At 50.0% G+C, this 25,796-nt stretch overlaps 1 protein-coding gene across 1 annotated transcript in view; it reads left to right on the plus strand.

Annotated features, from left to right (window-relative positions):
• The window catches only part of LRRC74A (leucine rich repeat containing 74A), a 42,340-nt gene extending 23,613 nt beyond the window's left edge, over nucleotides 1-18,727 (plus strand). The window contains exons 8-14 of the mRNA XM_010382701.2: nucleotides 1,500-1,585; nucleotides 2,363-2,557; nucleotides 6,654-6,749; nucleotides 9,959-10,105; nucleotides 14,923-15,030; nucleotides 16,008-16,090; nucleotides 18,703-18,727. Coding sequence (XP_010381003.2) covers nucleotides 1,500-1,585; nucleotides 2,363-2,557; nucleotides 6,654-6,749; nucleotides 9,959-10,105; nucleotides 14,923-15,030; nucleotides 16,008-16,090; nucleotides 18,703-18,727 — 740 coding nt within the window. The remainder of the gene's footprint in view (nucleotides 1-1,499; nucleotides 1,586-2,362; nucleotides 2,558-6,653; nucleotides 6,750-9,958; nucleotides 10,106-14,922; nucleotides 15,031-16,007; nucleotides 16,091-18,702) is intronic.
• The last annotated feature ends 7,069 nt before the right edge of the window (nucleotides 18,728-25,796 follow it).

A 25,796-nucleotide genomic window follows, 5' to 3' on the forward strand; every position in this document is an offset into this window, starting at 1 on the left:
GCAAAAGAAAAGAAATAAGACATTATTCCTGGGCCAGAGGCCTAAAGGCAGTTCCTCCCATTCAGTAATGGTTCAAGAGGACTTTAGCCTTTCCATCAATGGCCTCCTTGGCATAACTGTCCTACCCAAATAAAAACAACAATAATAGTGTGTTTAAATAGGATGTTCCAACCCTGTGGAACATGTAAGCAAAATCATCTTCAGGTCAGAACAAAAGTATGATTTCTGTGCAAACCCAGCTTCTCACCAAGCCTGATGCCTCCCCACTTCCAACTCATTGTGCCCCTGAGCCTCTCCTGGAGAGAAATTCTAGAGTCACCACTGCAGCCATGGCCTGCCATGATAAAGACATCACGTGACGTAATATGCCAGGTCCATCACAGCCTTCCTGTGTAAATACAGCCCCTGAAGATGTTTTCCAGCTGCTTCTATTTTAATTCATAAAATTCCACCAGATAAATAATTCTTGCTTTTATTTATTTATTTATTTTTGAGATGCAGTCTTGCTCCGTCACCCAGGCTGGAGTGCAATGGCGCCATCTTGGCTCACTGCAACCTCCGCCTCCCAGGTTCAATCAATTCTCCTGCCTCAGCCTCCTGAGTAGCTGGGACTACATGTGTGAGCCACCATGCCCAGTGAATTTTTGTATTTTTAGTAGAGACAGAGACAGGGTTTCACCATGTTGGCCAGGCTGGTCTCAAACTCCTGACCTCTGGTGATCCACCTGCCTTGGCCTCCCAAAGTGCTGAGATTACAGGTGAGCTACCATGCCCGGCCAAATAATTCTTACTTTTCTTTTTTTTTTTTTTTTTTGAGACAGAGTCTCGCTCCATTGCCAGGCTGGAATACAGTGGCACGATCTCGGCTCACTGCAACCTCTGCCTCCCAGGTTCAAGCGATTCTCCTGCCTCGGCCTCTCAAGTAGCTGGGACTAAAGGCACATGCCACCACACCCAGCTAATTTTAGTATTTTTAGTAAAGACGCAATTTCACCATGTTGGCCAGGATGGTCTCGATCTCTTGACCTCGTGATCTGCCCACCTTGGCCTCCCAAAGTGCTGGGATTACAGGCGTGAGCCACTGTGCCCGGCTAATTTTTACTTTTATAAATGATGCCATGGTAAACATCTACAAGCACCTTGCTCTTCCCATATTCTGTGCTGTCGTCTTAGATAGAGTCTCAGAGGTGAGTGATAGAGTATGCATATTTTAATGGGAAAATATCTGTGATCAGATAATATCTGCCAAATAGACTATACCAATTTCCTTCCCACCTAAACTGTGTAAGGAGGATTATTTCACCACATCTTTGCCAGCTTTGGGGATCATCTTACAATTTTGTGTTTAAATGAATAACTAAAAAAATTATTATCTGAGAATTTTACTTTGCATGACCTCTGAGTGGTCTTTATCCCCAATGTCATGGGCATCTGTTAACTCTGAGAATGCGGTTTTCTGGGCTGTGGGAGATGCTAAGCCAGTTCCCTCCCTGTTTCAGCCATCAATGTGGGGCTCACGTCACTGGATCTGAGCTGGAATAACTTCCACACAAGGGGAGCTGTGGCCTTGTGCAACGGTCTCCGGGTAAGGCACTCTCCAGGAGGGGTGGGTGGGGTCCAGTTGAAGACAGCCAGGGCCTCCCATTTGGCCATCCTAAGCCTCTTCCTCATGGTCCCCATCAATGGTCACCATCAATGAGGGTATACTGAGCTCTCATCAGATACTTTTCAAGACCAATGTCTCCCTCCCACAATTCCTGGATGCACGTTATTCTTTTTTTTTTTTTTGAGATGGAGTCTCACTGTGGGGCCCAGCCTGGAGTGCAGTGGTGCATTCTCCGCTCACTGCAACCACCACCTCCCGGGTTCAAGCGATTCTCCTGCCTCAGCCCCCTGAGTAGCTGAGACTACAGGTGTCCGCCACCATGCCCAGCTAATTTTTGTATTTTTAGTAGAAACATGGTTTCACCATATTGGCCAGGCCGATCTCGAACTCCTGACCTTGTGATCCGCCCGCCTCCCAAAGTGCTGGGATTACAGGTGTGAGCCACCGCGCCTGGCCTGTACATTATTCTTTAGTATAAATCATATCTGCTGAGGCCAGAGTGGCATCTTTGGATACACTTCAAGAGGGCAGTTTAATTAGTGGGTAGGGAATGACCAGAAGCCAAAGGGAGGGAGTCTCATGAGCACTTGAGACTGAGCCCAGCTGGGAGCTCTGAATGATCTGGCAAATCCATCAGTCCTGGGGACCACTGAGCGCCCAGTCTGGATGCCAACAGGGGGTGGAAGTCAGGGCCCTTGTGGTTGGATGAGTCACGCGCAACCTTGATGCTGGTGCTGTTCTCCCCTCTTCCTGGAGGGTAATGTAACCCTGACAAAGCTGGATCTCTCCATGAATGGCCTTGGGAATGAGGGGGCTGTGGCCCTAGGGGAGGTCCTCCGACTCAACAGCTGCCTGGTCTACCTGGATGTCGGCAGCAATGACATTGGCAATGAAGGGGCCTCCAAAATCAGCAAAGGACTGGAATCCAATGAAAGCCTCAGAGTTCTGAAGGTAGTCTTTAGCTGGAAAGGTGCTATTTTGTGTGTGTGTGTGTGTGTGTGTGTGTGTGTGTGTGTGTGTGTGTTGGGGTGAGTTGGGGGCTGCATAATACTGGAGAGAATAATTGGAAACATCTGTACTTCATATATGCATGTATTTTTTTTTTTTTTTACCACCTCTTGGCTGTAAATGCAGTGACCATTCTCTACTATAAAGCCAGTGTCACCCTCAGTGTTCCCTGGTGCACTACAGATCTTACTAACAGGGCTTCCTTCCTCCCATCTGGGTCTCCTTCAGGATCTTCTCCACATTGCCACCAGAGTGTGATTTTTTTTTCTTCTTTTGAGACAGGGTCTGGCTCTGTCCCCCAGGTTAGAGTGCAGTGGTGCAAACTCGGCTCACCGCAACCTCCGCCTCCCAGGTTCAAACCATCCTCCCACCTCAGTCTCCTAAAGTGCTGGGATTACAGGCATGAGCCACTGTGCCTAGCCCTCAGAATGTGCTTTTTGAATACAAACCTGACGTCCATTCCCCTTCCTCCAGCCCCTCAGTCTCCTGTCTTTCAGCTTACACCCCCACATGGCTTCCTGTTGCTCAGATCCCGTTGGCTGAGCCCCAAGTGCCCCTCTAGCCTCAGTCCACCCGGTGCTCTCCCTTGCTCTGCACCCAAGACCCCCTGGTCTTCTCTCCGCTCCTTTCCTCCTACCACAGAGGCTTGGCCGCTCCCCCTCCACTTGCTTGCTGCTGGGATCCTCCGTCTAGGGGACCTGCTCCGAGAGCCCTGCTCCCTACTTCCCATAGAACTTGCTGCCCTTTCTAATTCCATGCACATAAGGGCTCTTTGCTCACCTGTCATCCCCTCGAATGTGAAAGCTTCATCAGAACGAAGACTGTGTTTGGGCCAGGTACAGTGGCTCACGCCTGTAATCCCAGCCCTTTGGGAGGCCGAAGTGGGTGGATCACTTGAGGTCAGGAGTTCAAGACCAGTGTGGCCAACATGGTGAAACCTGTCTCTAATAAAAATAAAAGGCCGGGCACGGTGGCTCAAGCCTGTAATCCCAGCACTTTGGGAGGCCGAGACGGGCGGATCACGAGGTCAGGAGATCAAGACCATCCTGGCTAACACGGTGAAACCCCGTCTCTACTAAAAAATACAAAAAACTAGTCAGGCGAGGTGGCGGACACCTGTAGTCCTAGCTATTCGGGAGGCTGAGGCAGGAGAATGGCGTGAACCCGGGAGGTGGAGCTTGCAGTGAGTTGAGATCCGGCCACTGCACTCCAGCCTGGGTGACAAAGCGAGACTCTGTCTCAAAAAAAAAAAAAAAAAAATACAAAATTAGCCAGGCGTGGTTGTGCATGCTTGTAATCCCAGCTACTTGGGAGGCTGAGGCAGGAGAATCACTGAACCCAGGAGACGGAGGTTGCTGTAAGCCGAGACCATGCCACTGCACTCCAGCCTGGGTGACAGAGCGAGACTCCGTCTCAAAAAAAAAGATCAAAGACTGGTTTTCCCATCATTAAACTCCTTATACCTAGTCCCTCATACCTAGCATAGTGTTGGGCACATAGTAGAAGCCCAGTGAATATTCATCAAATGAATGAATTAATGAATACATATTTCATTTTAAATTAATTTACTTGTAGATGCTAATTTATAATATAGATGCTATTGAGTGGTTGGAAAATAAATGAAAGGTGAGGACTTCTATTAATCATCTCCCTTTCTGGGGCTCCTGCCAAGAGCCAGCTCTCATTACTCATAGCCTCACCTGGTAATGTGGGCTCTGTTAGCCCTACTTGTCAGATGAGAAAACTGAGGTTGTGTGACTTGCTTACGCCACACAAGTAGCAGGAGGCAGAGGGAAGCCTGCTCTACCTGGTTTTCCATGGCAACTCCAAATCCCTCAATATGTGAGGGTGACTGGGGAGACCACAGATGTCAGGGTCCTGAAGAAAAAAAAAACAGTAAGGAAACAGTGAGGAAGGGGATGCCATCTGAGAGGACAACCATGAGGAGCTGCTAAGAGGACAGGAGGAAGCCAGATTCTGACAGGCAGGAGCACAGTGACTACAGACCAAACAGATTGGCCATCTAGTGACCAGTAGATCTGGGAGTCCCAGCTGGGGTGGAGTGGGGCCAGGCATAACTCAGATAGAGACTGACCCAGGCTGTGGGTGGCTCAGCCCCATTGGCTGAGGAAGCCAGGGACAGTCTGAGAAACTGAATTTTAAAAGACTAAGCAGTTGCCTCAGCAAAATGGCAATAGGGGGCTTTGCTGTTTTGTGGGTATATATGGTTTAAATCATTTTTGCCGCTTTTCTCATTTTTCCGCAATTACCATATGTAATTAATATATTTCAATTTTCTAAAACGTTTTAGAAGTAAAAGAGAAAAGTTTAAGACAAAACTCTTAGTTTGGCCACCACGGAAACCACATCAACTTTGCCACAGGAATTATCAATGGGTCTCCACATCCAGCCCTGGTGCCCATTTCCCCTAAACTTGGAAAAATAAGGAATTCCCATTAGGAAGTGAGTCCAGCAAAGGATTCTAGATGCTGAGCTCCACGAGGCCTGGGCCCCAGGCCTGCATTTTCTTACAGGAGTATATCAGAGCCTGGAACACAGCTGACATATACTAGGTGCTCAGTAAGAGTTTTGGCTGCCTCATGATGAAGCCACTTAGCTGAAAGCCTTCAATAATAAGAACTATTGTTCATTGACAGCATACTGCTTACCAGGCACTCATTTTAATGCTTTGCCTGAATTGGTATGGTAAGTCCTCAGAGCAGCCATAGGTGATAAGTACAAAGCGATCAGGGAATTAATGAAACGCCAGGCAGCTGGTAAGCAAAGCCACCAGGCTCCAGAGTCCCTTCTGTTAACTTCTATCCATGCTTCAGCAGCTCCTAGCACCACCGGGATAATGTCCTTGTTCCTTCTACAAGCCTATAAGGTTCTCCATGATGTGGTCCATCCCAGCTCTGTGGCCTCATTCTCTCTGCTTCTGCTCACAAACATCTCATGCTGTTTCACACACCTATGCCTTTGCACTTGCCTACTCTTTACTTCTTTGATGAATCTTGTTTCCTCCTCTGGTTTTGCCCCCCTTCCTCAGACCTCACTAATCCTCATTAGTCCTGCAAGGCTTAGCTCCATGGTCCCCTCCCCTATGCTGCATGCTCCTTTCCTTGCTCCTGCAGTACCCAGGTGTACCTCTGTCACTGCTGTCATAACACTTCTGATGCTATTGGCTTGTTTGCCTTTCTCTCCCAGTTACAGTGTTAAGCTACCCAAGGGCAGAAACCTTGCCATGTCTGCCTATGTGTCCCTCAGTGCTTAGTCCAGTAGCTGGCATATGGCAAGCCTCTAATTAATATGTGCTGGATGGATGGATGGATGGATGGATGGATGGATGAGCAGTGAGATGAACAGATGGCTGGCTGGATGGATGGATGGCTAGATGGATGGATGGATGACAGGTGGATGGATGAGTAGATGCACAGGTAGATGAATGGATGGATGGATAGATATATGGTTGGATAGATAGATGGTTGGATAAATGAGCAGTTGGATGGACAGATCTGTGGGTGGATGGATGGATGGATGAGCAGTGAGTTGGATAAGTGAGTGGATGGATGGATGGATGGATGGATGGATGGATGGATGGATGAGAGGTGGATGAATGAGGAGATGAACAGGTGAATGAATAGGTAGATAGATGGTTGGGTGGATGAGCAGTGAGATGGACAGATGAGTGGGTGGGTGGATGGATGCATGGAGGGGAGAGCAGTGAGATGGATAAGTTGGTGGTTGGATGAATGGATGGATGGATGGGCAGATGGATGAGCAGTGAGATGGATGAGTAGATAAGTGGATGAATGGATGGATAGATAGATGGTTGGATGGATGGATGGATGGATGAATGGATGAGCAGTGAGATAGGCAGACAGATGGATAAACAAACAGATGGATAAGGAGATAATTACTTACAGAGAAGTCTGGGTATGAGACAGAGGTTGTGATTTGATGAGATGTAGCAACTGTGCTCTGGGCCAGCCTCATCCTCCCATCTCAGCCTCCTCTTGTCTTGATTCTCCCTCTATAGCTTTTCCTGAATCCCATAAGTATGGATGGGGCTATTTTACTTATCCTGGCTATCAAGAGGAACCCCAAATCCAGGATGGAAGAGCTTGATATTTCTGTAAGTGATCAAATGGTAGTTGCTTGTGTCTGGGCACAAGTCAGTGACCCTGTCCACTCTATACTCTGTGTTGGCCGGAGCCAACAGCTCTATCCCTCACAGGCCCTCACACAAATGCTCCATGAAAGGGTCACTTCTTTTGTTACAACTCTACCCTCTCCAGGGATCCTTTTAGGAAGCGTAGCTATTTAGTCAGTAACATCATAGTGAGAAATAATTTACCAGATACTGGAAACTAGAGCTATGAAAACCTGAGAATAGAGATAAGGAAATGCCAAAAAGAAAGGCAGGAGGACTCCAAAACAGAATTCTTTAACATCAGCTTCTCTGATGGAGTGGCCCTGGGTCCCAGAATGTTTCCAGAATCACAAAATTTATAGAATCTGGGTATTAAAACACATACTTCAGTTTCATTTCATGAGTTGGCCTGTTAGACTCAGAGCAGTATTTTTGGGTGAATATCTCTTGATAAAGGAAGAAAGCCCCAGGAGGTGACTTCAGATCCTGCTGGGAACTCTTGCCTGAATCAGCATATGGGTGGCATGTGATAATAGCCTATACTTGTCTACCATTTTACACTCTTTTTTTCCCTAAGTGATTTTGTATATGCCAGCTCATTTTTATCCTACTCTAGAAGGTAGATAGAATACTGTATTAATTTCCTAAGGCTGCTGTGAAGTACCACACACTGGGTGGCTTAAACAACAGACGTGTATTGTCTCACAGTTCTAAAGGCTGGAAGTCCAAGAGTAAGGTGTCAGCAGGCCTGATTCCTTCTTAGGGCTGTGAGGGAGAATCTGTTCCTGACCTCTCCCCTGGCTTCTGGTGGTTCCTGTCATGCTTTGGTGTTCCTCAGCTTGTAGAAGCATCACTCCCATCTCTACCTTCTGCTTCACGTGGCATTCTCCCTGTCTCTGTATCCAAATGTCCCCTTTATATAAGGACAGAGTCGTATTAGATTAGCACCCACTCTAATTACCTCATTTTAACTTGACCATCTGCAAAGACCCTATTTCCAAATAAATTCACATCCATGGGTCCTGGGGGTTAGAACTCCAACATCTTTTTCTGGGAGGGGGCAAAAGTCAACCCACAACAAGTACTTTTCCTCATTTTCCCATTCTACATATAAGGAAATTGAAACAGAGAGTCTCACTCTGTTGCCCAGGCTGGAGTGCAATGACACAATCTTGGCTCACCTCTGCCTCCTGGGTTCAAGCAATTCTGTACCTCAGCCTCCAGAGTATCTGGGACTACAGGCGCGTGCCAACATGCCAAGCTAACTTTTTGTATTTTTAGTAGAGATGAGGTTTCACCATGTTGTCCAGGCTGGTCTCGAACTCCTGACCTCAAGTGATCCACCCACCGCAGCCTCCCGAAGTGCTGGGATTATAGGTGCACTCCAGCCTCCAGTGATGGCATTTTGAATATTTAAACCCAAGCTCCTTAGAACTGAATAATTAATACAATGCGGGTTTTTACTTGCCACAGATTTTGAGACATTGTCAAACATAGTCGCTTTTCTTTCCCTTTGTTCTCTCACCCATCCTCCCTGCCCCAGGCCATTCTTGTGCTTCCTGGGTCTTCTTCCCTTTCCCCATCCTCATGCTCTGGTTCTGAATCTGCAGGCCAGGATGCTGCCTTCGCCCCTGAGTCTCCACTGCAGATTCAGATTTTGTTGGCATCTGTATTTTCCTCTCCCAGGCAGTACATGTGGAAGGCGTGAACCCAGGCACTGCCTTGGTGTATTTGAGAGAACATTAGAAATGGTGCTGTTAGGCCAGGTGCAGTGGCTCACACCTGTAATCCCAGCACTTTGGGAGGCCGAGGCGGGTGGATCACCTGAGGTCAGGAGTTCGAGACCAGCCTGACCAACATGAAGAAACCCCATCTCTACTAAAAATACAAAAAATATAAAATTAGCTGGGCGTGGTGGCACATGCCTGTAATCACAGCTACTTGGGAGGCTGAAGCAGGAGAATCACTTGAACCTGGGAGGCGGAGATTGTGATAAGCCAAGATCGCGCCATTGCACTCCAGCCTGGCAACAAGAGTGAAACTCTGTCTCAAAAAAAAGAAAAGAAAAAGAAATGGTGCTGTTTAGGCCGTAGACGGCCCATAAATCTGTACACTGTGACCACATTGGCACTTAACAAACCTACCAGAACAAATAAGTCTGAATTAGCCTTCTTTTTTTTTTTTTTTTTTTTGAGATGGAGTCTCGCTCTGTCGTCCAGGTTGGAGTGCAGTGGCACAATCTCAGCTCACTGCTACCTCTGCCTCCCGGGTTCAAGCGATTCTCCTGCCTCAGCCTCCTGAGTAGCTGGGATTATAGGCACCCACCACCACACCTGGCTAATTTTGTTGTATTTTTAGTAGAGACGGGGTTTCACCATGTTGGCCAGGCTGCTCTTGAATTTCTGACTCAAGTGATCCACCCACCTCAGCCTCCCAAAGTGCTGGGATTACAGACTTGAGACATCATGCCTAGCCTGAATTAGCCTTCTCCTTCCCCTTTGTCAACAATGCTGCCATAACTTTGAACAGTATGGAAATTCCTCTTCTGTAGATGCTCCTAGAACTTTCTCTAGAATCTCTACAAAGCCTACTGCTCTTAAGCAGGGGTTTAATTCTTTGGAAGGGCGAAATGTACTCCAAGCCACATCTGAGGAATGAAGTAGGTTGACCAAACTGGTGGAGCCCAGGTTTGATGAAACACTATTTCACAGGACGCATTTTCTCCCATGCCCTACAAACCAGCTCTGAGGGCACTTCCAGAAGGGGAAGTTTCCAGTTCGTCCCTGGTCACTTATTGGAATCAGGGATCCTCTTCCAGGGCACTTTCTCTGACGAACAACACTCACGCAGACATGGACATTTCAGGGCTTTAAGAACCGTCTTGCCACTCCATAGCCATATCTCATCTGTCAGATGCAGATGCCATCTGAGAGCGGAGCTGAGCTGGCAGCAGGTGACAAGCCACCAGCACTCAACAAAAACATCCCATCAAAATTACACAGGAAACTTACAAGTCAATTTACAAGCTCCAAAATACCCGAACTATCCCAGTCCGGGAGCAGCACTGAGAACAAACTGAAAGAGACAAAACTTCCTGACTTTGGCTCGGGTGGAAGGGGTAGGGTGCACTGGTTGGGCAGTCATGATGGCAGTGCCCTCATCATCATGGGTCCCCTCTCTCCCTGCCACAGAACGTGCTGGTGTCCGAGCAGTTCATGAAAACGTTGGACGGAGTGTATGCCGTTCACCCGCAGCTGGATGTGATGTTCAAGGCAGTACAAGGCCTCTCTGCCAAGAATACCATCTTTTTGTTGACAAACCCCATGAAACTGATCCAGGTGAGCTCCTGCCTTCCTCTCAGGGCCTCCAGGGAGCCCTGGGGAAAGCTGGCTAATGGCTCCAAATCAGTTTCCAGACTTTCCCTCCCGCCCAGTATCTGTACAGCCCCCTCTGATAAGGAATATCTCAGTCCCTTGGACTGCAGATATGGAATGAATATTCTCTGTGGCTACTGGATCCCTCAGCAGTGCTTCCTGATCCCCAGAGGAAAGGAAGAGCTGAGATCTAGCTGAAGGGGACAGGTGGACAGGATGGATTCTCCCACCAGGGCTCCTCCACCTGCTAGCGTATGACCAAAGGCAAGTTACTAAAGCTCTCTGGGTCACAGTCTCTTCACCTGTAGAATGGGCACAACAGTAGCCACCCAGTAGGATTGCTTGGAAAATCAAATTATGTAAAATGCATGAAGTGCTTAGAAGGTTGCCTGATATAGAACAAGCACCCGCTTATTATAGACACAGTTTCTTTCCAACTGCTGGTAAGGAGGTCAAGACATCCCTGTGGTCAGGATGGCTATCTGGCAGCTTCAGCCAAAGAGAGACGCTTCAGTCCTTTGTTTCTAATGGTAACTTGCGCCCGACTCATCTTTTCTTAGATTAGCTCTGGCAATCACAGGAGGCAGATGTAACAGTGGAAATACAAAATCAGAGAATATTAGCACCTAAAGGGATGTTATTGCTCCTCCAGTCCCATCGTCTCACAGACCAGTGCCCAGACCCTGCTCTGGTGTTTCCACGGCAGGCTTCTTACCCTGCAGTGGGGGCGAGGAGTCTGCTGCTGGCCTCAGAGCGGTTACTATCTGGGCAGCAGGCATAGGGATGGCCCTCTGCCAATGCACGTTCTACAGGATGTGTCCCTGGGCTGCTTCCTGCCCCTGATGGGTCTGCTCTGTGCCTCAGTTTCCAGAACTAAATAAAAGAGCTCCCACATGAAAATTGCTATGTGAAAAATTCTAGAAGGCAAAGTGGTGTCAAGTATTTGTACGAGTAAGATGACTTCAGATGGAACCAAGGGCAAACCTGTTTTGCAAGGGGAGCAGGGTGCTCCAGTGAACAGGAATGGAGCTGTCTGATGCAAAGTGGAGGCCCCGCCTCCTGTTTTAAAGACGCACACAAAAAGAATCTTGGAGACCAAACAAGACATGCAGAGTCAAACACAGCCCTTCCCCTCAGGGGACCGACAATCTGGTTGGAAAGATGGGATGGATACAGTGATGACCCATAGATCATAGAAACTTTCATATGGCCAGGCACAGTGGCTCCTGCCTGTCATCCCTGCACTTTGGGAGGCAGAAGCAGATGGATCACTTGAGGTCAGGAGTTTGAGACCAGCCTGGCCAACATGGCGAAACCCCGTCTCTACTAAAAATACAAAAATTAGCCAGGCGTGGTGGCAGGTGCCTATAATCCCAGCTACTTGGGAAGCTGAGGCACAAGAATCGCTTGAACCTGGGAGGTGGAGGCTGCAGTGAGCTGAGATTATGCCACTGCACTCCAGCCTGGGCGGCAGAGTGAGATTCTGTCTGAGAAAAAAAAAAAAAAAAAAAAAGGTGTCATATGATACACAATTAAAAAGTGACAGAAGCAGAAAATGTAGTCGATATCCAAATAAGAGATCAATGTAGGATTGGGCAACCAGAAAAGGATGATTTCCTGGAAGAGATGGGATGGGGTAAGGGCCCTGAAGAATGTCAAAGACTGAGGTGAGCCACAGAGTGTGGGAGGGTGTTCCGGCGAGAGGCTCCCGCCAGCAAAGGTGCCGAGGTGGAACTGCATGCAGCACATTCAAGGGATACTAACACATGGCTACAGGTTCATAGAGGAGCCCAAGAGGCAAAGTTGGCAAGGGAGGCTGGGCTGCAAGTGGCAGCCCTCAGATTTTAGGCTCCGAGTTTGGCTTTGATTCCATCGGGAACAGGGAGCCAGTGAGAGCTGTTGGGCAGTGGATGTGATGCAAATCCAGCAGGATTGAGGGGTTCTGGCAATGGGGAGTAAATTGAAGAGGGTTAAATAAAAAAAGTAGGAAACCATAGAAGCACACTATTGTAGCACTCTGGATGTAGAATGACGGCGTGGCTGAGAATAACAATGAAATTGAAGGGCAGATGTAAGAGCTATCATTATGGAAACATCTCCAGGACTTGGCCAATGGTCGGGTATGTGGGGTTGTGTATTGCATGCATGTGAGTGTGTGTGTGTGTGTGTGTGTGTGTGTGTTGGGATAAGAAGGCCTGTGATAAGAGAAACCCGAAGATAACCCAAGATTTCAAGCCCAAGGGACTGAAGGAAAGATTGCCAGAGGCAGGGAAGTGCAGATGGGGAAAGTGCCTGCCACCTGGCCCTTCCTGTCTCTCCACAGTCCAGCCCCACTGGAGTGCTTCCGGATCCTCTTTGCATCAGCCCTCCCTTCACTGCAGGCCTGTGTACGGGCAGGGCAGGTCCTTCCACCTGGAACACTTTTCTTCTTGCCCTCTGTGTCTCGCTCATTCCTACCCATTCTCAGGTCTCTACACAATGTCACTTCCTAGGGAAACGCTTCTTGGATTCCCTGGTCAAGGGCGAACGCCCTTTGTGTTCCTGAAGCCCTTGGCTTCACCCTTTCATTGCAATCCTGTGAACTCCTCCAGGGCAGGGCTGTGTGGGGTCTTAGTAGTAGCACCTACCAAAGTAGCTGGGCAAGGTTCTTAGTTGCTGGCCACAGAATTTACTCCAACTAGGTTAAGCACACAGGGGTTTATTACGGGAGAGAGACCATAGAAATGTCAGGAGGGCTGAACAAACAGACCCTTGTTAGATTCCAGAAATGGCTGTCAAAGCACCCCAACTGAGTTGCCAAGAGGGTTGCTCCTTCTGCTATAATCAAGAAGCTGCATGACTGCAGAATGCCCTGCCCAGTCAGGAAGCAACCACAGCCGCTGCCCACCACCTGCCTCTCTCAAATCAGACACAAGCCTCACACTTACATCTCAGGCAGGTGCTTGGCAAAGGCCATCCATTCTGACCCCCAGCTGCAAGGGGGCTTGGGGAATGTCACTTTCCGCTTTCCAGCCTCTGCATGGATGAGAAGCCTGCTGTGAAGACACAGCAGTGGGTGCCGCGGGCTCACCCACGGCATCTGCCACAGCGCTCAGCAGCAGTGCGCAGGATTCGGGGGATGAGGGGCACTTCGGATGTGTTGACTGAAGTGCCGGTGGGGTGTCAGCAGCCGTGGAGGATGGAAAACTGGAAATGTAGCTTCGGGAGGCACTCCGGAAGGGTGGGAGGCCGTGCACTTCGGAAGGGGAAGTGTGGGGAACAAAGAGCAAGGGCCCCAGGGCTGAGCCCTGAGAAAATGCTTCGTGAGCAGGACGTTGCCAGAAATAGCTATCGATACAGCAGGACCCTGTCCGACTTTCTGAGAGTGAGGGGAAGGTGGGGGGGGGGGGGGGGGCGGGGTGGCCGGGGGGAAGCAGGGGTCACAGTGGGGAAGAGAAAAAAAATGCTTAAAAAGGACCTAAAAGAATATTGTAATATTGTAAGAGTGGGGGCAGTAGCTCATGCCTGTAATCCCAGCACTTTGGGAGGCCGAGATTGGCGGATCACGAGGTCAGGAGATTGAGACCATCCTGGCTAACATGGTGAAACCCTGTCTTTACTGAAAAATACAAAAAACTAGCCGGGCGAGGTGGCGGGCGCCTGTAATCCCAGCTACTCCGGAGGCTGAGGCAGGAGAATGGCGTAAACCCGGGAGGCGGAGCTTGCAGTGAGCTGAGATCTGGCCACTGCACTCCAGCCTGGGTGACAGAGCGAGACTCCGTCTCCAAAAAAAAAAAAGATAGATGATAATGTTATACAGATAGATAGAAGTTAGACAGATTGATGTCAGATAGATAGCTAAAAAGATAAAAGGGTCTACACCAAGATATTACCTCTCTGTGGTGGTATTAGATTTATGGGTGATATTTAAAATTTTCTTCTGCTAATCTAAAATTGCCTTGCAACATGAGTAATAATACACTTGACCCTTGAACAACATGGGTTTGAACTGTGCCATTTCATCCACTTTTACATATTTGGATTTTTTTCAATAAATACAGTCAGTCCTTCGTACCCGTGGGTTCTGCATATGCAAATATGGATCCAAAATACAGCATTTGAGGAATGAGAAACCCATGGATATGGAGGACTGCCTTTTCATATTGGTGGATTTTGGTATCTGAGGTGGTCCTGGAACCTATCCCTTACAGATATTAAAAGATGACTATATTTTTTAAATGAAAAAAATGAAATATCCTTTTAAAAATACTCTAACAAAGTATGTTTCCATGTGAGCATTAATGTGAAACTGTGAGAATCCTAGGAATTCCTAGAGCCAAACCATCACATTATACAGTTGTGGTTTAACTTTTTGATCTCTGAACATCCGCCCACCATCCACAGCACACCGTCCACACCAATGTTAACAGATCTCATGTGTAGATAACGATCATGCCCCATCCCGTTGGTACTGCGACACCTGAACAGCCTTGACTTCAGTCCTTCCACCTTTGGAATGGAGGGAGTGTCTGTGCCGTGCCAAGGGGTTCCTGGAAGCCTGGCGAGCACACAGGAATCATCCCGGCATGCACCCTTGCCAGGCCTGGTGGGTCTGCACTCGGCTCTTGGTCTTAGGGAACAGCCAACACCTGGGAGACTCAGACTCCTCACTTTGGTCTTCTGCCCTTCTCAGCCGTGCTAGGCCTAGAAGCACGGGCCACCCTTTTGTGGGAGGTGAGGGGGACCTGCGATCACTGTTAGAAGGCCAAGTGTTTGCTCCTGGTCTCTTCTGCTTCTCTCAGAACTATGCAGACCAGCACAAAATCACGGTCATGGACTTCTTCAAGAGCTTGAACCCTACCGGGACAATGAAGATGTCCGTGGATGAGTTCCAGAAGGTGATGATAGAGGTGCGCTGGGTCCTAGTGGCCACAGGCTGAGTGTGAGTGTGAGTGTGAGTGAGTTTGTTGTGTATGTTTGTGTGTCAGAGAGAGGGGAGAGGAGGAGAAGGAGCAAAAGAGCTCGTGGGCACTTCCTAGAGCTTCCTGGGATGGGCTATGGGACACTCCCCTCATTTATCTCGACCCAGAGGGAACCTAAGACCTCCCTCAACCCCTGCTGAAGTCATTCCTGTACTATGGCTTGATGCCACCGGTGACCCGAGGTGCCACCCAGAGACACATCTTCTATCTTGAGGTTTTCCCCCCATTGCATTTCACTACTGGGCAGATAACAAAGGGAGTGAGAGAGGAGACCACATCCCAAAGTCCCAACATTTCCACCTTGGGCCATATCATTTTTCTGAAATCCCACATTCCTCTCACTCCCCATGTAACAAAGGTGCTGAAAGCCCCCTGTAATGCATACTTGAAGGGGTCTATCATCAGAGCATCCCAGGAGAGACCTGGGCCCTGCAGGAATAGGACTCCAGAGGAGAAGTTCCTGGGGCCCAGGCAGGGACGGATAAGGCAGTCGGTGTCCGGTGCCCAGTGCTCAGGCCGGGGGCGAAGAGGCTGGTCGGGACTCAGCGGCAGGAAGTAAGAATGAACTTCACAGGATGCAAAGGAGAGTCCTGTCCCCTTCCCCAGCCACTCACTCCACCTGACTCTGATCTCCTCCTCCCTTATTGCCCCCAGAAAGGGGAGGCCCTTTGGAGTCTAGACAATGACCCATGGGCAGGGAGCTTTTTCCAGCCCCTCCATGCTGTGGAATAAGTTTTCCCCTGAGCTCTCAATCAGTTGCCCTCCACAGTCCCAGGAGGAGTGAGGCATTGTATGTGGGGTGTGTGTGTGTGTGGAAGGTGTGTGTGTGTAGTAGTGGGGGGGGCATGCGTAGGGAGGGGTGAACAGAGTTCTATTAACTGCACATGTTCCATCCACCTCCTCAGCAAACCAAGGTCCCTCTGAACCAGTACCAGGTCAGGGAGGTGATAAAGAAGCTCGATGAGAAGACAGGCATGGTGAACTTCAGGTCAGCCCAGGCCCGGCGTCGCTCCCCGTTCTCTGCAAGGGGCCCTGGCTGGGCTGGGCTGATGTGAGCTCCCCCAGCTGCCCTGTCTACACTTTGTTACTAGCGGCTTCACCCACCCGCCTGTTCCCTGCATGCCAAGGCCAGGCCCCGCTGTCTACCCTCCTTCTCATCCCCAATTCACTTGTTTAGCGAAACTTGAGCCGAATCAGTCACTGCTGGCTGCTGGGCCAGATGCTAGGGACGCCAGCGGGAGGAGCCGGAGCCCACATTCACGGCCCAGGAAGAGGACAGGCAAGGGAGCAGATTTTTAGGCCCTGGTGAGGTGAGAGGAGCCATAGGGGTGTGCACTAGGCACCCCTGCAGCCCAAAGAGAAAGTGTTGCTCAGGCGGGAGGAGGCAATGTTTCAGGCGAGACAGAGCCCTAGACAGAGGGCGGAGGCACACAAGTACCAAATGCTAATGGTGTGTTAGGGACTACAGGTCCCTGCACTCTGCCGTGGCTTGGCGAGTGAAGGATGTTGTATCTTAGGCCGAAGTCCTTGAAGAGAGAGGACAGGTCCATGGTGCTGGTGATGCCTGTAAGCAACCCACAATGAGTCCCTACCACATGCCTGTCCTCTCCACTTGCCCAACAGGCACGCTCTCAGCCTCACGGTGCCCCATGGCAATGCTGCCATCACCCTACTTAGCAAGTGATGAAACAGAGCTCTAGAGACGTGCAGCAAAGAAGCCAAGTTCACCGGGTGCAGTAACCCATGCCTATAATCCCAGCACTTTGGGAGGCTGAAACAGGAGGATCACTTGAGCCCAGGAGGTCGAGACAAGCCTGGGCAAGAGAGCGAGACCCCCATCTCCACTAAAAACCAAAAAAACACATTAGCTGAACATGGCAGTGCATGCCTGAAGTCCCAGCTACTTGGGAGGCTGAAGTGGGGGGATTACTTGAGCTCGGGAGGCAGAGGGTACAGCGAGCTGAGACTGCATTACTGCACTCCAGTCTGGACAACAAAGTGAGCCCCTGTCTCAAAAAAAGAAAAGAAAAGAAAAGCAGCCAAGTTCTCACAGCTGGGAAGGACAACTCTGGCCGAGACTCCAGGCCTGAGGGGACCACACCTGTTCTGTCTCTCACTGTGCTAGACCGCCCAGCCCAGGCGCAGGACACAGTTGTCCCTGCCAAGCCTGGGTCTGCAGCTGGGCTCCCATCTGTCTTGGTGGCCCTGTGGCTGGACTGTGTTCTTAAGGGCTTCTGTGGGACAAGGCCTCCCATCCAGCCCTGCCCCACGCGCCTTCTCCCAGTACCTCTTTCCTTTGCTCCACTCAGAGTCGTCGTGTGGAGAAACCACAATGCAGACAAGAAAGGCAGCCTGACCCAGCTGCAAGCCCTGCTCTGCGGAACAAGGCTGCAGCTGTGTGCGGATCTGCTCTCCCTTTAAAACGGGGAGATAACCGTGGCACCTGGGAGGGGGCTGTAAGGAGTGAGTGGGAGAAATGCACACAGCGACCAGCACAGGGGACGTCACTCAGTAGTGACACTGGCATCCAGCAAGAGGGCCCCAAAGGTGGCTCAGGCCCGCCCTGCTACCACCGGGCCTCCCACTCCTGTGCTGCTCAGCAGCCTGCCCTGTGCCTCCTCACCTGCCCCCTACCTAAAGTGGCACCTCTTGTTCCTGGGGAAGCTGATGGCAAGTGCCCATTTCAGAGGCTCCAGACCAGGTTTCACGTCCAGCAAAGTCTCCAGGTTTGCAGGCAAGGTCACATGGCCTTCGAGAGACAGAACTGGGGTCTGGGTCCCTGAGTCTCAGCACCCGAGCAGGGAGCCCTTGGGGTCGCTTCAAATTGCCCTTCAGATCACACACTGCCACTTTATCAGCTGTGATTGAGGAGCAGAGTTTTAATTTTTATTGTTGCATGATCCTTTTCATTGTTGTTTTACGTTACAAATATCTCATTGTAAAAATTCTAAACCCGGCTGGGCGTGGTGGCTCACGCCTATAATCCCAGCACTTTGGGAGGCCGAGGCAGGCTGATCACTTGAAGTCAGGAGTTCAAGACCAGCCTGGCCAAGATGGTGAAACCCCACCTCTACTAAACACAAAAATTAGCTGGGTGTGGTGGTGAACACCTGTAATCCCAGCTACTCAGGAGGCTGAAGCAGGAGAATTGCTTGAACCTGGAAGGCAGAGGTTGCAGTAAGTTGTTGCGCCATTGCACTACAGCCTGGGTAACAGAGTGAGACTCCATCTCAAAAAAAAAAAAAAAAAAAAAAATCTAAACCCCCAGAAGTATAGCAAGGGAAAAAAATGAAGGTCCATTTTTATCTCCCTCCATAGTTCACTCTGCCTCCCCAAAGGGCTCTTGCAAATGGTCTTAAGTGCACATTTGCATGCCTTTCCCATGTACTTATCATAAGTGTGTGTGCGTGTGTGTGTGCGCACACACACACATGCACACATGTGTAGTGGGGGAGATATAATGGTTAACAGCATGACCTCTAAGGACAGAGATGGGTTTACAAATGGTCTCCTTTGGATTTGAGCCTATCTTAACATTCTTGCCCATCAGCCATGAGGCTGTATGGGCGCTCAGCATCTTTCCCTTACCTTTCATACCAGTTTGTTGAACACAATGAAGCCATAGCAATAAGTCTGGTCTGGAAAGACGTCTTGGCAAGAGGAGTCCTGGCAAGTCGGATGGTGGCAGGAAGGAGAGCAAGAGGTGGCAGAAATCTCGATGGACAGATGCTGTGGCCAGGGCTGGGCACAAGCAAATAAAGTCTGGCTTGGTTCTGGGCGTCCTGGGCTGCTAGTGGTGTGCCCATCACCACGGGGGCCACCTTCTGCTTTTAGTGACCGCCAGGGGACATGTCAATGCAGCCTCGTTAAGAGCTGCACAGACAAATTGGGGAGTGACGGGGTTGCTAGGCAGCAGGGAAAGAGCCTCAGAGAGCAGGTCAGAGCGTGAAGGTAATCGTCATAGTGATTAGAAATGGAGTCCAGGGAAGACCTCCATGGTGGGAGGCAGTGGCAGCGCGAACAGATGCTGAGGGAATGAGGGCAAGGGCCTTTAAGAAGCAAACAAATGCTGTGGGGTCACAAGGAGGGAGCCAGGACAGGAGACCAAGAGAGCGGGCATCCCATCCTGGCCACATGACCTTGGAGTCCCAGTGGCTCCCCTTGAAAATGGAGCAGCTGCAATAAAGCCTTCCCAGTCCATTGTAGGAATCTATCATTCTGCATTTCACCTTTAAATTCATTAAGAAACTGGGGAGACAGGAAGAGTTTAGTGAAGGAAGAAAAGGAATAGCCAAGAACAGCATTCACTGATTAAGTGGGTGAAACAGGCACCTTTGGGAGTTTTGATTGATCTTACCAGACACCATTGTAGATTAGCAAGGCAGGAACTTTCTTGTGCCCCTCTGCAGCCCCATGTAGTGCTTGGCACATAGTAGATGCTCAATAAACATCTGTGAAATGAACAAGTACATTCACCTGGTGATTGTTTGGGGTAAGGGGTGAAATGTAGGGAAAGTGTAGGGGGCGAGGGAAGGCTGATATATGGTAACCCACGCTTTGGCACACCAGCGAAGGGTCTAGGAACCAAGTCACTATCCCTTGTGTTTCACTTGCCTTCACCAAAGGTGGAGGTGAACACCAAGACCCCTCTGCACATGCAGCAGAATCATTATTGGAAATAATTTATGTCCCACTCATTAGCTGTATTCCTGCCCTTTCTCTTCCTTATTAAAGTCTTTGCTTTTGTGAGGTTTAGGGCCAGGATAGAAGTTTCTAGGAAGACTCATCCCTTCCTAGTGCACATTTTCGCCAGCCTAAGCTCACTGGGGAGAACAGAACTGAGGAGAAGAGTGAGAAGGGTGGGCCACAGCAGCCCTCACAGCACTGCCGGGAGGAGAGGGAGGCCTTCAAGTCTGGCAGGACCTCAGAACAAGTAGCTGAGCTGTGCCCTGGAGGCTGACTCTTGGTCTGGGCTCCCAACCTGGTAGAGCTCCCCTGCCCCAAACATAGCATGAGGGCAGCAGAGCTGTAGCTCTGCAGGGACCCCCTGAGCTGGGACCAAAGACCCCCAGCAATAATCAGTGTGGACTGGTGACAAATAGGTAGAGGGCCTCTCCTGACAAGTGAGCACCATGGAGGCTCAGTGGCACCACCTTGAGCATGTTCCTGAAATGGAATTTCCATCAACTGGGTGGATTAGGAGCTCAGAGTTCAAATGAGGACAATGAAGGGAATATAAAGAAATGTAAAGGCCAGGTGCAGTGACTCACACCTGTAATCCAGCACTTTGGGAGGCCGAGGCAGGCTGATCACCTGAGGTCAGGAGTTCGAGACCAGCCTGGCCAACATGGTGAAACCCCATCTCTACTAAAAATACAAAAATTTGCTGGGCATGGTGGCGGGCACCTGTAATCTCATCTACTCAAGAGGCTGAGGCAGGAGAAGCGCTTGAACCCGGGAGGCAGAGGTTGCAGTGAGCTGAGATCATGCCATTGCACTCCAGCCTGGGTGACAAGAGCAAAACTCCCATCTCAAAAAAAAAAAGAAAGAAAAGAAAAGAAAAAGAAACGCAATAAGGAGTCTATGGACTGAAACATCTACCATAACATTGGGTGCTCTGTAGACATCTGCTCTATCTCCCCAAATAAAGTGAAGTCCTTGACGTCTGGGATCAAGTCTTTTTTTTTTTTTTTTTTTTGAGAAAGAGTCTCGCTTTGTCACCCAGGCTGGAGTGCAGTGGCGTGAACACAGCTAACTGCAACCTCTGCCTTCCAGATTCAAGCGATTCTCATGCCTCATCCTCCCAAGTAACTGGGATTACAGGTTTGCACGACCGTGAGCAGCTATTTTTTTTGTATTTTTAGTGGAGACAGGGTTTCCCCATATTGGCCAGGTTGGTCTTGAACTCCTGGCCTCAAGTGATCTGCCTGCTTTGGCCTCCCAAAGTGTTGGGATTACAGGCATGAGCTACCATGCCCAGATGGGATCATGTCTTTTAAATCTGTTACAATCCGTAAAATTCTCCAGGTTCCCTGCCTGTAACTGAGTGTCCAATCAATGTTGGTGCCCAGGTGGAACCCTGAGGGTTATGTGTGGGCAAGAAGGAGAGGCTATGAAGTATCAAAATGTGTAATGGACAAGTTATACATTTGTAATGGTTATGGATCAATGAAAACAAATTTTTTCAAGATAATTTTGTTGCATAAAATGGAAAAGATGTTCTTATCAAATCTTATTTTTGTTTGGGTGCCTTTGGCGAAATGACGGAGATTACAGGGAAGTTAAAATCTCCCCCATCCCCCACCTCAACCCTCCAGGCCACCCCTTGACGCTCAAGTAAGCAAGGGATGGGTGGCCAAGCCCAGCTGCCTCAGCGGCCCTAGGAGCCTCCAAAGGTGGAGTAATTCCCACTTGTGGCCGCTAGGTGTCAGGTCAGCTCCAAAAGTCATCGGAGAATTGGGCTTTGCCTTCTCCTAAATTGGGGTCTTGGTAAGTTTCTCTGATCTCCCTAAGTTCTGCCCCTGAGGAACGCCGACTTAGAATCTGAGCCTCGAAAGGCCCAGCAGCCCAACCCCTGGGCAGACCTCTCCAAGGCTCCGTGTCCTCATTGTGACCACCTTGCACCCTTGTTGTGAGGAAGAAAATCAGGCACCTGGGAAGAGCTCCATAAATATTCATTTCCCTCCTCCAGTCAGCCCGCCCTTGAGCCGGGCAGGCCACAGAGAGGAGTCCTGCTCCTTGAAGGCAGGACTGCACAAGCGCGTCGTCAGCTTGGCAGGTCAGGAGGCTGGCAGGCAGGGGGACCCCAGTAGCGGCTGCAGCGCTCAAATGGAGGACGAGGCGGAGGTAGAGGGGCCTTGCAGGAGCAGGAGGTGCGTCAAGGTCAAAGATGGCTCAGAGGCGCTGGCCCAACCTCCGAAGGCGGTCAGGCTGCAGTCCAGGGAGATGGCACCCTGGGCTTGCTGTTCTTCCATACCCAACTCAATGCGGCTTCACGCACTCCTCGCATCCTCACAGTGATTCTGCATGGTGAGCTCTGTAGAATCCCCGTTTTGCAGCCGGAGAAGTTAAGCATCTTGCCCAAGGTCCCCCAGCCAGTAAGTAGCAACGCCAAGATCCAGGCCCTGGCAATACAGCTGTGGCTCCCTGAGGGCTTAGCCACGATGCCTCCCTGCCCCTCTGCCAGGCTGGACTGGCTAATGGAAGGGGGCAAAGGCTGAGATGGTGCTCTGTTGTGGCCAAATTCTCAAGGGCAGGTTGATGCACTCTCCTCACCAGCCGCGTGGCTCAGAAATTGTGCTGGGGGTGGCCAGGTGGGAGAAGAGGATTGTGGATATCTGTGTGCTAGAACTGGGAAGGGGTTAAAAATTAAGCCTATGAATTCTGGCATTTGACACTCCTGGGTCTGAATTCTGTTTGGCTTCACCAATTACCATCTCTGTGACTCTAAGCAATTCATTTATCCTTTCTGAATCTCAGTTTGCTCATCTGTAAACAGAAATGATAGTGGTACCACCTCCTCTATAGGGTGTGTCCTCTGTGGCTGGAGCAGATGGAGAGAAGGAGAGCGTGTGGGAGTGAGTTCAAAGGGAATGTGGCCAGGTCAGATGGGACCTTGAAGGCCATCGGAGAACGTGGCTGTGAAGATTTAATGAAATCACACACATGAAACACAAAGCCCAAGGCCTGGCATACAATAAGTCCCTAATATAAGGATGTGCCTATATATGTTACAGTGGTGTTCCACTGCTAAGAGGGAGAGGTATGGGGAGTTGTAGGACCAGCAGAGCACAAGAGGGGCCAACCTGAGCAGCTATCTTTGAAACACCCAACTAATGGGTGTTGGAAATACCATGGGGGGTGTTCCAATCTCAGGCCATAAAAACAGAAGAATTTGTCCAGGGTCTTGGAGGGTGGGGTGGGAAGACCAGGGCCAGCAGCCCTGGGGGGTGTGGTATGGGCAGTGCAGGATCATAGGCCTGAAAGAACAGGAGACACAGAGACATCTGGCATTTTTTGGGGGGGGGGCTGCCCTCCCAGCTGGGACATAGGATCATGCCTACCCAGATAGCCACTCCAAATACAGGAGCAGGCACCGAAGAACCAAGGGCCACAGAGAATTCCATGTGGTAGCTGCAGCGTTGAAGCTCAGTGGAGTTCCCAGGGCAGCGGTGGTAATGGTGCAGGGTGTCACTCATGGTCCCGGGCCTGCAGGTTCACAATACAAACTGCACCCTCTGGTGTCTGACTGTAGTGGCAGCTGTGGTGTCCTCGGGACCAGGCCTACCTTGCCAAGTGGGGGCTTGGGATTTGTTTCGTTTTGTTTTAAACAAAATAGCACAATGATTGGCAAGGCCAGCCTGTGCCCTAAACACGAGCTTCTGCCCAGTGGCCTTGAACTGTTCTTCAGGAAGCAGGCGTCCTGGAGGGGAGGGAACCCAAGGGCAGCTGGGGCGAGGTTGCCCCGGGCGGGGGGGCTCGTTTTATGGAAGGTCATCCAGGGAACCCTCAGAGGGCTTTGGCTTGTTTTGCCACCACCCTAGGGAGTCTGTGAATGAAACAGAGTGGCTGGCTAAATGCTGTGGTGTCCAGGCTGCCTGAGACATGACTCTTGTGCTTGTGTGGATGTGTTATTTGATGATAAAGAATATAATTGGTCTTCTTCCCGGTTCTTGGCACAGAACTTCAAAAACCCTTAGAATTTCCTGAGAGATGGAAATCTTTGTTATGCTAAAGAGGTGGCTCAGGGTGGACCCCTAGATCACTTTAGGCAGGGGCTGGTCACCCGAAAGACCACAGGATTAGAGGTTGGGACTTTCGGCCAACATACTTCCAGGAAGGAGAGAGGGGGCTGGAGATTGAGTTTAGTCATGTGGTCAGTGTTCACTCAATCAAGCCTAGGCAATGAAACCCCAATAAACACTCTGCACACTGAGGCTCTGTGGAACTCCCTGGTTGGTGAACACATTGAGATGCCAGAGGCTGGCGATCCCTGATTCCTTGGGAAGCGAACATGGAAGCACTGTGCTCCCTCCCAGACCTTGCCCTCTGTCACACTTCCTGTGCCTGTTCCTAAGCTGTATCTTTATAATAAAGCTGTGATTTTGTAAGTACAGTATCGTGCTTTCAGTGAGCTTTGAGTCATTCCAGCAAATTATCAAAACTGGGGAAGCAATGGGGATGCTCACATTTGTACCTGGCTGGTCAGAAGTGCAGGTGGTCTAGGTACCCAACTTGCAGCTGGTACTGAAACAGAGGCAGTTTTGTGGAGGACTCAGCCCTAAAACTAAAGTCTGCTGCCAACCCTAGGGGGATTAGTGTCAGAACTGACTTGCAATTACTCCTGTTGGTGTTCCTCCAGGTGGGATGGAAATGGAGCACATGTGCACAGCAGCACACTCGCATTTGAATTTCAGAGATGGGGTGTGTGTGCTCCAATGTGCCCATGCCCCAAAAGAGGGGCTTGTCAGTGAGCTAAGTCCAAGCCCCTCCTGCTTTCTGACCTGCGTCTTAATAACCCTGGTTCAGTGCAGCCATCCTGGCTGTACCTCTGCTTTCCCAGCAGAGGGTGCTCCGACCTCACAAGTACCCCATCTCTGTAGCCTTTCCCAGCTCCCTAAGGCTCAGTGAAGATGCACAGAAGAAAATAGGACCCCACACTGGCTCAGGGAAATCAAATTCTCATTAGGTGCCCTCAGAAAAGCAGCAATGCAGCCGACTTCAGTGACACAGATTGCACCTGGGGGAGCCTGGGCCATAGCCTTCAACCTCCCTGCGACATCCAGGTTCTGTGGGAGCTGAGCTTATAAAACTTACGGGCCCCTCTTTAAAAAAAAAAAAAAACATGGCCAGGTGCAGTGACTCACGCCTGTAATCCCAGCACTTTGGGAGGCAGAGGTGGGTGGATCACCTGAGGTCAGGAGTTTGAGACCAGCCTGGCCAATATGGTGAAACCCTGTCTCTACTAAAAATACAAAAATTAGCCAGGCATGGTGGCAGGCGCCTATAATCCCAGCTATTCGGGGTTGGGGGGCTGAGGCAGGAGAATTGCTTGAACCCAGGAGGTGGAGGTTGCAGTGAGCTGAGATCACGCCATCGCACTCCAGCCTGGGGGACAAGAGTGAGACTGTCTAAAAAAAAAAAAAAAAAAAAAAAAAATACAAACTCACAAATACAATGTTAGGGATAAAAAGTGGATGTTTAGAATAACGGGGAAGAATCACTACAAATAACACATTTTCTTAAAGTTGACAAAACCATAAGCATCAAATCCCCCCAGGGCCTCGGAAGGGGCCTCATTGCAGTGTGGGTCCCTGCAGCTTGAGTTTTCTTAGCTTCTCAGCAACTCTGGCCCACCTGCCATATATAGAAGCGGCAGGAAGGAAAATCCGGGCAGCAACCAGACACCTTGTGAATACAACTACAGCCTTGTGAGTAGCTTGTCTATTTCTCCATGCCTCTCTCTTCTTCCCTGTCCTTGGAGCAGCCAGCTGTGGTCACATAATAAACACGGGTGAGATGCTATCCCTTCCTTCCCTCTCTGTCAAACCCAGGAGGCTGCCTCCCACCCCCTCTGATTTTGAGGAGCATGAGGCAGTTCTTTGGGCTTCTCTCTCCTTGAGTCCTTGCACCCCAGTGGGTCTTCAGTCTACTAAGTGTTATTTCAAGACTGTAAAACCCACAGCCCTAAAATG

The sequence above is a fragment of the Rhinopithecus roxellana genome, chromosome 5, assembly GCF_007565055.1.
Source record: "Rhinopithecus roxellana isolate Shanxi Qingling chromosome 5, ASM756505v1, whole genome shotgun sequence".
In the NCBI taxonomy this organism is placed as follows: domain Eukaryota; kingdom Metazoa; phylum Chordata; class Mammalia; order Primates; family Cercopithecidae; genus Rhinopithecus; species Rhinopithecus roxellana.